Source organism: Haliaeetus albicilla, chromosome 26 (genome assembly GCF_947461875.1).
Source record: "Haliaeetus albicilla chromosome 26, bHalAlb1.1, whole genome shotgun sequence".
NCBI classification, from domain to species: Eukaryota; Metazoa; Chordata; class Aves; order Accipitriformes; family Accipitridae; genus Haliaeetus; species Haliaeetus albicilla.
This window is the reverse complement of record NC_091508.1, coordinates 4,387,726-4,397,116: the sequence shown is the minus strand read 5'-3', so window position 1 is coordinate 4,397,116 and position 9,391 is coordinate 4,387,726. Positions and strand designations below refer to the sequence as shown.

The following is a 9,391-nucleotide window of genomic DNA, read 5'->3' as shown; positions in this document are numbered from 1 at the left end:
GTCGTGCAGCCCCTTGAACAGCCATCGTGCAGCTCCCTGCACCCGGGTCGTGCAGCGCCTTGCACCGGGGTTTCAGAGCCCCTTGCACAGCCGTCGTGCAGCTCCTTGCACCCGGGTTGTGCAGCACCTTGCACTGGGGTTTCGGAGCCCCTTGCACAGGCGTTGTGCAGCCCCTTGCACCAGGGTCGTGCAGCGCCTTGCACCAGGGTCGTGCAGCCCCTTGCACAGCCATTGTGCAGCTCCTTGCACCCGTGTCGTGCAGTGCCTTGCACCCGGGTTGTGCAGCGCATTGCACTGGGGTTTCAGAGCCCCTTGCACAGGCGTTGTGCAGCCCCTTGCACTGGGGTCGTGCAGTGCCTTGCACCAGGGTCGTGCAGCCCCTTGCACAGCCGTCGTGCAGCTCCTTGCACCCGGGTTGTGCAGCACCTTGCACTGGGGTTTCGGAGCCCCTTGCACAGGTGTTGTGCAGCCCCTTGCACCCAGGTCGTGCAGCCCCTTGCACAGCCATTGTGCAGCTCCTTGCACCCGGGTCGTGCAGCACCTTGCACTGGGGTTTCAGAGCCCCTTGCACAGGCGTTGTGCAGCCCCTTGCACTGGGGTCGTGCAGTGCCTTGCACCAGGGTCGTGCAGCCCCTTGAACAGCCATCGTGCAGCTCCCTGCACCCGGGTCGTGCAGCGCCTTGCACCGGGGTTTCAGAGCCCCTTGCACAGCCGTCGTGCAGCTCCTTGCACCCGGGTTGTGCAGCACCTTGCACTGGGGTTTCAGAGCCCCTTGCACAGGCGTTGTGCAGCCCCTTGCACCAGGGTCGTGCAGTGCCTTGCACCAGGGTCGTGCAGCTCCTTGCACCCGGGTCGTGCAGCACCTTGCACCGGGGTTTCAGAGCCCCTTGCACAGGCGTTGTGCAGCCCCTTGCACCAGGGTCGTGCAGCCGCTTGCACAGCCATTGTGCAGCCCCTTGCACCCAGGTCATGCAGCTCCTTGCACCCGGGTCGTGCAGCACCTTGCACTGGGGTTTCGGAGCCCCTTGCACAGCCATTGTGCAGCCCCTTGCAGCGGGGTCGTGCAGCCCCTTGCACAGCCATTGTGCAGCTCCTTGCACCCATGTCGTGCAGCGCCTTGCACCGGGGTTTCAGAGCCCCTTGCACAGGCGTTGTGCAGCCCCTTGCACAGCCGTCGTGCAGCCCCTTGCACTGGGGTTTCGGAGCCCCTTGCACAGGCGTTATGCAGCCCCTTGCAGCGGGGTCATGGAGCCCCTCGCACCTGAGTCATGAAGCGCCTTGCACTGTGGTCGTGCAGCCCCTTGCACCCGGGTCGTGTAGCCCCTTGCACAGCTATTGTGCAGCTCCTTGCAGCCGGGTTGTGCAGCACCTTGCACCAGGGTTTCGGAGCCCCTTGCACTGGGGTCATGGAGCCCCTCACACCCAAGTCGCGCAGCTCCGTGTACCGGGGTCACGCGGTTCCCTGCGCCAGGGTCATGCCGCTCCTTGCACCAGGCTCGTGCAGCTCCTTGCACCAGGCTTTTGCCACTCCTTGCAGAGGAATCACGCAGTTCCTTGCACTGGTGCCAGAGGCTTGTGGTGGCCACAGAGGGTTAGCAGCGACCTGGAGACGTGCAGGGTGGTGGGGAGCATTAGCAGCGTGTGCCGGCTCGAGGAACGGGGATGCTTGGCCCCCTCCAGACAGGACCCTCGGGGTCTGGCAGCTGCCAGGGCAAACTGTGTGGGGACTGTGGACCTTTCCGTGGGAGATGAATTCTCCGTGGATTGGGGGTGGCAGCGGGACAGAGCGCTGGGGACCCTGCCCAGCCGGAGGCAGCGAGCCCCGCTGCACCCCGAGTGCCCAGGGCACGGCGTGACCCTGCCACCGCGCTGCCCCTGGCAGCAGGATGGCATTTCTCTCTCCGTGGCTGGGAACTCCCCGCTCTGCAGGACAAGCCATGGCAGATTTGGCTGGAAACAGCAGATTTAACAGGCAGTCACATGCCCCAGCGGGGTGACTGTCATCTGACTGGGAGATGGGTGTCAGACAACGGGCGATGGGCCCTTCAGCGCTGCATCTCCCGTGCATTGCCTCGCGCTGGACCTTGAGGACCAGCCTCTTGGGTCCGGTCCGGGCACCCGGCGCTGGCCCGATCTGTCTGATGCTGCATCCGGCAGCTCCTCTTGAAGGGGATCCAGAGACCCCAAGCTGTGGTCACATCCGTGTCCCAGGCACGCCACCTCCTTCGTTTTCATCGCCCATCCTTCGAGGCTGCAGCAATGAAGAGATTTACCCCTCGAGAACAAAAGCAGGGCATTTTCCTCAGCCTGAGTGTCCTTGCATGACACTTTTTAATCCCTAATTTATTTGCAAATACGTGTGGGCAATTCCCCCAAACCTAATGAACCGAGAACTGTTCACACACAGCTCCTTTTTTCTGCACAACCTGCTCCGAACTGGTTTCTGAAGCCTCCAGCGACCGCACCAGCTCAGCCCTGGGGTCCCTGAGCCACAGCTGAGCACACGGTACAGCCTGAATTTCTCCTGGTCACCCCGGTTTCCCAGACAGCCCCAGCAGGGATCCGGGTCCCAATCAAAAAGGTGACCCCAAGTTTGTCATTCCTGCAAATTCAAAGGCTCCGTGCACATCTGAAAGCCCATGCAGTGCCTGGAAACCTTGAGCATGAACTCAGATTTTGTTGTCTTGCCAGGAAGAGCTGAGCCAGATTCTGCTCAGCCACAGCCAGATGAGACACGAGGCAGTTAGATTTGCAGCCCTTTATTGACTACAGAAGATTTGGATACTACTTATCAGCACAGGGGTCCAAGGGAGGATAAGGTGTTGCAGGGACAAATTATCCCACGGGTGATGCTCAGCATCCCTAGGCTGACAGGGCAAAGCCAACTCTGTTGTTGGCTATGTCAAAGATGGAGTAATACTGCCGAAGGAAGATGTTGCCGAGGATCCAGAGCGGCTGGCCGCTGGAAGACGACACGTATGTGCTCTCGACCGCAACGGTGCAGACGCCGTTGTCCTGTCAGGGCAAAAGGAGCAAATTTCAGTGCCAGTGAGTAGCGCAGGGAATTTGTGCTGCCCGTGCCTTCATGGCTGCTTTGGCTGGGAGCAGGATTAGACCCTCCTTACAGTCACATGCAGGCATGCAAAAGCACCATGAAATTGGGTGCTGGGAAATATGGCACTCAGGCTGCTGGAAGCCTCTGCACTTGAAAAGAAACTCTGACTTTCTCCTGGGCAAAACTGCCCTATGATGGCAAACGCCTGCTGGGAATGGTAAAATCACACTTACGTTTAAGACGTAGACCGAGGGAGGCAGCACTAACTGGGTTCCGCTGATGACAAAGGAGAGGCTGGGCATGCTCGGGACGTAGTTGCAGTTGACAACGAACTGCAAAAGAAGCAAAAACGGACAGAGGGGTCAGGACCCCGGGGCTGGGCACCATCCTTCCTCCAGCTGTAATCTCGGCCATGCTCCCTAAGGGTCAGCACAGCTCTGACTGCGGCAGGGCTGTGCTCACCTTGGGTTCTCGTGTTTGGAAGAATTATTTTTATTTTACACCACTGCAAGGGGAGATACACCACTGCAGTGTTGCTTCAGGTGAGATGCTTTGCTCCAGAGATGCTGGGAGCCCCCCCCACAGCTCAGCATTACCACCCAGATGTGTTCTCGTCCCACGGCACCAGCCCCTTGTGTGTGCAGGGCATCCTTCCCACCTACCCCGTCCTCACTCTCCTCCACACCCAGCGCCTGCAGGAAGGCTGACATGTATTGTCCTGGGATGGTCAGCAGGAACGTCCCAGTGTCCACAATGCCGTGACAGCCTTGGCTGCACCAGCCGGTGGCTGACGACCCGATGGCAAACCTGGAGAGAGCAGCAAAAAAGGCATCAGAAAAGGCTCCCTGCCTCCAAGACCCACTCCAAGCTGCGGTGCGGCACTTACTCCTCAATACCGATCTTCCAGTACACTTCCTCGACCACAGGAGCCCACGTAATCTCCCCGGAGTACAGCTGGGGGGCAATCCCTCCAAGGATGACTTCCCCGCCGTAATTGTATGTCGGGTTGCTGGAAAGACACAAAATTAAACCCCAGATCAGGCAGGCTGCTCGGCAGAGAGCAGTGTAGCATACAGGTGCGTGGGGAGAACATGTGGATGGAGAGTGAGTGAAGAAAAGGGTGGATCCAGGCTGTGTCTATGCAAGAGAGAGACCCGCTGTCAAAGGTCTCACCGTGAGAAATAGAAGCTGAAGATGGATTCGGTGAGCTGGCTCTGCTGCATCATGTTCTGGATCAGCGTGTTGTAACCGCTGATGGCGATGGCCGGGTAAGCCATGCCCAAAATCCCATCAAAGTCCAGGTAGTAAAAGGGGCTGCTGGGCTCATCCAGGGTCAGGCCAAACTCCTGGTTCCTGACAATGATGTTCTGGATCTAGAGGGAGAGGAAAGATGCTGGAGGATGCCAGTGTTTTGGACATCCCCCTTGACAGCAACATCCCACCAGGGAGTTTCTGGGGAGAGGCAGGGGTGGCCAGGAAGGTCACGAAGGTAAATCTGCGCTGAGAGGTGCTGAGCTCTTCCCCATCACAGCTGGGAGATGGAGTCGGGAGCAGCCTAGCTCATAGTCTTTGTCCCATCACCCTTATTATTTCACAAAAATACCCACAAAAACTGTTTGCCTCAGTTAAATTAGTTTAAAATCACACTTCCACCGCATGCAAGTCTCACAACAGAACTTTTCTTACGTCCTGTAATGACAAACCTCAGCCATCAGCATAAAAAGCAAACACCTATGGCCAAAGACATCCCTTAGCCCAAAGCAGTGATAAAAAGCCCAGAGAACTTGGACTGAGTTTGGTTTTGTATCCCAGTCTCCGAGTAAATTTATGCTGACACACCATAAACTCAACATGGGACATTCAGGCACTAATATCCAAAATAAGAAGGCACTTTCAGCCACCCTCTAATTTTTAACCGAATTGGACCGATCACAACTGCAGTCACTTCTTTCCCTGATTGCAGCAATGTACCAACACGTCAGAAGTCACTTACTGTCACGGTGTCGTACCCCAACACCACCGACACGTCACCGAACCCATATCTGAGGGTGTAGGTCACACCGATGTCCGAGAATGTGGACGACTGGCTGCTGTTGAACCTGTTATGATTCACTGCACAGAGAGAAGGTCACAGCCCCCAGGTCAGATCCTGCCCTTGGTTCAGCATCCCTGTCCCCACAAGGGTAGAAATCCCCAGCAAAGGGCTTCACGGGGAAGGGGTCATCCAAAACCAGCCCCGTCGGTGTCACCGAGCAGAGAGCAAACACCGGACCCCATCGGCTCTCCCTGATTTCCCCGTCATAGCTCCAGCCCGCAGCATGCAAGGGATGTCCGAGAGCGCTGAGAGGTGGGGACCCCCAGTCCCCAGCACTGCTGTGTCCCCCAGGGATGCTCACCGCAGGCTGGAGCCTGGCAGTAGGTGGAGGGCACCCACAGGTTGGAGGAGCCAGTGTCAAAGATCACCAGGAAATTTTGCGGAGGGGTCCCGATGCTGATCTCGCCAAAGTAGAAGGACTGTAAACGAGAGCATTGGTGGATTTCTGTTTCTGCCTGGTATTTTGAATGAGAGTTTTCAGCTCTCTGCCCTCTGCCACCTGAGAAACCCAGACTGTTAAGGAGTCATAGTAGTAAGGTAGTCCTTGAGTGCATCCAGGGCAGCTAAAGCAGAGAAAGGGACAATGATTTGCCTACAATGTAAGAAAGTCAGCAGCAAGGCCAGGAGTAGTAGGTCTGCCCTATAACCGCTCGCTGCAGAGCATCCCGCAGGCAGCCGGGAAAGAAGGAGGGCATCACCGAAAACCAGAGCCAGGTGGCTCAGAGGAGGAAGGAAAAGCTTTAATACTTACGTTCAGGTAGTTCGTTAGCGTTTCATAAGTCACAGCGTTGCTGAACTGGTATTTCCTACCGGGGTCCCCTCTGAGGCCCTTCAGGACACCCTCCGGCACCCCCTTCTCTCTCATCAACTCCCTCACCGACTTGCTTTTCCTCAGGGGGATCCTGCACGGGATGGAGATGGCACCGAGTGGCTGGGGGGGCCCCATCCACACACGCACCCCCATGTACTGAGGGCAAGCCCCGCTCCATGGCCAGACCCTGCACCCTCGCACCCATCCTGGCCCCAGGGCTCACCTCACCATGCCCTCCCCAAGCTGGAGGCAGAGCAGGGCTAGTACCAGCCACCTCATGGCTCTGGGTGCCAGGGAGTCCATGGCCGTTCCTGCGCTACCTCGGCCAGGGCAGGGTATATATAGGCAGGAGCTGTGCACAGCCCCTTGCTCCAGACACCCCTTTCCTCTGTTGCTGCAGCCACCCAACACTAACGCTTGTGGTGTGTTTAATCTCCGCAGCCGCCCTGATTTTGCCTCTTTACGCAGTTGTTTGGGCACTAACAGATTGACCAGTACATCTGATACCGAGACCAAATATGTGACATCTGATAAAAAGCAAAATGCTGTTATCAAGAAGTCAGAGTATTTTCCTCTTGCCTTCAGCACCAGCTTGACCTTTCCAGAAAACAAAGGCAAAACACACCCTTTATAGCAAATGGAAATTTGTGATGCCGGTGTTCCTTTTTTGACCCATCCAGGCAGCCAAGGAAGTGCCACGGGCCAGCAGTATTTCTTCCATCCAAATCTACAGACTGTGTTACATCCAATTCCCTCAACACAGCTAGCAGGAAACAGCAGCAGTGGGTTTTCAGCCCAGCTCCAAGCCTCCTGGGAACCAGCACATACCCCCAAAACTATCTCTCTTCCCAGGCATTTGTCCTTTTGTCATCCTGCCCTCCAGCTCTGCTAATACCCCCCCCCGAAGAAGCTGAGATGGGGGCTAGAAACTGCTCACTATAGCGGCCCTGAAAGACGTAACTGGCCTTTACCTGCCCAGTTACAACCACTCAACCATCTCCAAAAGAGGGATTTGCTTTGATTTGCTGCAGTTTATCATCTATGTCGGAGTTACACCAAGGGTGCTCAGGTCACACATCTGGTGCGTTAGAGGTGATGTCTTCCATATGCTTTGAGTGATGCTGGTCATTCCCAGACTGGAGAGATGCAGGGAGCATGTATTTCGGCACTCATTCGCAGGGGATTTTTAGTCCCGGGAGACCCTTTCCTCCCCTGGGAAGGTGCTACCAGCCAGCCAGCCCTGCCAGCCCCTGCCAGGTCACTGAGGACCCATCCTGGCATCTGCTACCCCGAGGATGCTGCTCAGCCTTGTACTGTGACGCCTGGGCACTCACTGCCTGCAGAAACTCTGCCATGCACTGCCAGGGAACAGTGATTGTCCCCATCACTCTGGAAGCCTCATCTGCGCTGGCTAATGGCCTCATCTCCCACGGAAAATCTGAGGAGACAACCATGGGAGGTTTTCTGTGCAAAGCTCTCCGCAAAGGGGCCCCAGCTGGACCGAAAGCTCGAGGCTGCTCAGCCCCTTCTGCCTGGGGGACGGGGGGACGCAGCGCTGGGCCAGCTCCACCTTCACCATGCGCTTCAACGTGTATTGCTTCGAGCACCCGTCACACGCTGTGGTCCTGCTTCCATTTCGCTGGGACCAAAATCTTTCCCCAGATCTGAATTGACCCCACGGGGGGTCACCAACATACACACCCCAGGGTGCAGGGAGCAGGCAGGGGTCCGGTCCCCGGGGTCGGGCAGGAGCAGCCCCACTGTCCTTTGCCATAGGGCACTTGTGGACTCCCCAGTCCCTGCCACCAGTGGGGCTGGACCCCAGGAGAGCCTTGCTGCTTCCACCCGAGCTGTCGGCATTGGACCGGTGCTTTGAGCCTGTGGCGGCTCAGGAAACCCCCCCAGCGCCCCTTCCTCCTCCATCGCATCCCGATGGATCTGCCTTTGCTTGGACAGGTCCTGCAGGGAGCAAAGGGAAGAGCAAAGATCAGCAGGGACATGGTCAGCCTTCGCCTGTCCCTTCCTGCCACCGCTGCTGCCAGAGCAGCCTCAACTCAGAAACCTCCCCATTTCGTAGGGTAGGAGAAATGCCCTTCCCTCCTATCCGTGCCTATCTAATCTCCGTCTCACTGCGCTCAGCCTGTGTCAATATTTTGACACAAAGCACAGAGGAGTTTGTGTCCTTTCTCTGGTGAAATGACAGAGCTATTAATATATCTGATAATGAGCTCCAGTGATAAAGAGCTTCTAAGAAACAAGTTTGGATCCCGGGAAAGAGCAGTGCTACCCGAGCTTCTCCCAGCCAAGGTGTTCCCTCTCCCCTTTGGCCACAGACCATGATTCCCGATACTCTGGCTGTTGTTTTACCTGACTGAATAGCCCCGCTTCAGGATTTAGGGGTCATTTGGATGTCATGGCTAACCTAATCTGGCCTCATATTCCCACTTTGACTTAATCACAGGACTTTGTTAAACCTTATCCAGCTGCAAGGAAGATTAGTGGCTTCCCACACGCACTTCTGATGAGGTTTCCCGATGCCCAGCGAGAGGGACAGAGGTGGGGACTGACCGGCCCCGCGACTTTATCCTCGGCCGGTCGGAGCGATCAGTTCAGCCCTGCAAGTACCAGCAGCAGCAAGAGCCAGGACGGCGTGTCCCTGTGGTCACTCCAAGGTCACCACAAACTGCAAGCAAAGCAATGTCCACTGCTACCGGCTAACTCTATACGTGCCTGAGTAGGTGCTTGGCGAGCATCTCCCTAAAGTGACTTAGTGCAGCCCGGCAGCAAACAGCAGCTGGAGGAGGACGAAGCCGTATCACCCTGTTAGGGACTCACACGGCATTTGCAGACACGCATCAGCGCCTGACGGCACAGAGCAGAACTGGCTTTTTTGGGGAATCCCTTGGGGAACTCCCGTCCCCAGGGCTGTAGTTGGTGTTTAAGACCAACAACCCCAGTGACTTTTGGTGTCCTGATCCCCTGCACCGCAGCCTGGAGCGTGGTGCTTCTCACCTGCAAAGCAAAGCCCTTGCAGGAATCGGGCTCGGGACACTCATGCGGGGCTTGTCCCTCGTTGAGGATAAGGAGGACAGAAGCCGGTGGATTGGGTTTGCGTGGCAAGGTTTTGGTAGCAGGGGGTTACAGGGGTGGCTTCTGTGCAAAGCTGCTAGAAACTTCCCCCATGCTCGACAGAGCCAGTGCCAGCCAGCTCCAAGACGGACCTGCCGCTGGCCAAGGCTGAGCCCATCAGCGATGGTGGTAGTGCCTCTGGGGTAACGTATTTAAGAAGGGGGAAAAAAAAATCTGCACAACTGCAGCCAGAGAAAGGAGTGAGAATATGGGAGAGGAACAGCCCTGCAGACCCCCAGGTCAGTGAAGAAGGAGAGGGAGGAGATGCTCCAGGCGCCAGAGCAGAGATTCCCCTGCAGCC

General features: G+C 56.9%; 1 protein-coding gene across 1 annotated transcript; it reads right to left on the bottom strand.

Annotated features, from left to right (window-relative positions):
* Positions 1–2,727: 2,727 nt before the first annotated feature.
* LOC104323486 (pepsin B-like) lies at positions 2,728–6,270 on the bottom strand. The gene is made up of 9 exons (XM_009927165.2): positions 6,185–6,270; positions 5,902–6,052; positions 5,452–5,569; positions 5,049–5,167; positions 4,229–4,428; positions 3,942–4,064; positions 3,718–3,862; positions 3,289–3,387; positions 2,728–3,015 (listed from the first exon to the last, which is right to left on the bottom strand). Exons 1-9 carry the CDS (start codon positions 6,262–6,264, stop codon positions 2,863–2,865), a joined length of 1,188 nt encoding a protein of 395 aa, XP_009925467.2. The 5' UTR covers positions 6,265–6,270; the 3' UTR covers positions 2,728–2,862.
* Between the last annotated feature and the right edge of the window lie 3,121 nt (positions 6,271–9,391).

Excerpts from the sequence above, each read along its gene's own strand:
- LOC104323486 (XM_009927165.2), bottom strand. The coding sequence starts at position 6,264 with ATGGACTCCCTGGCACCCAGAGCCATGAGGTGGCTGGTACTAGCCCTG. Across the intron at positions 4,065-4,228 it reads TTCAGCTTCTATTTCTCACG|CAACCCGACATACAATTACG; the intron begins GTGAGACCTTTG and ends GTGTCTTTCCAG. Across the intron at positions 3,388-3,717 it reads TGGAGGAGAGTGAGGACGGG|TTCGTTGTCAACTGCAACTA; the intron begins GTAGGTGGGAAG and ends CTTCTTTTGCAG.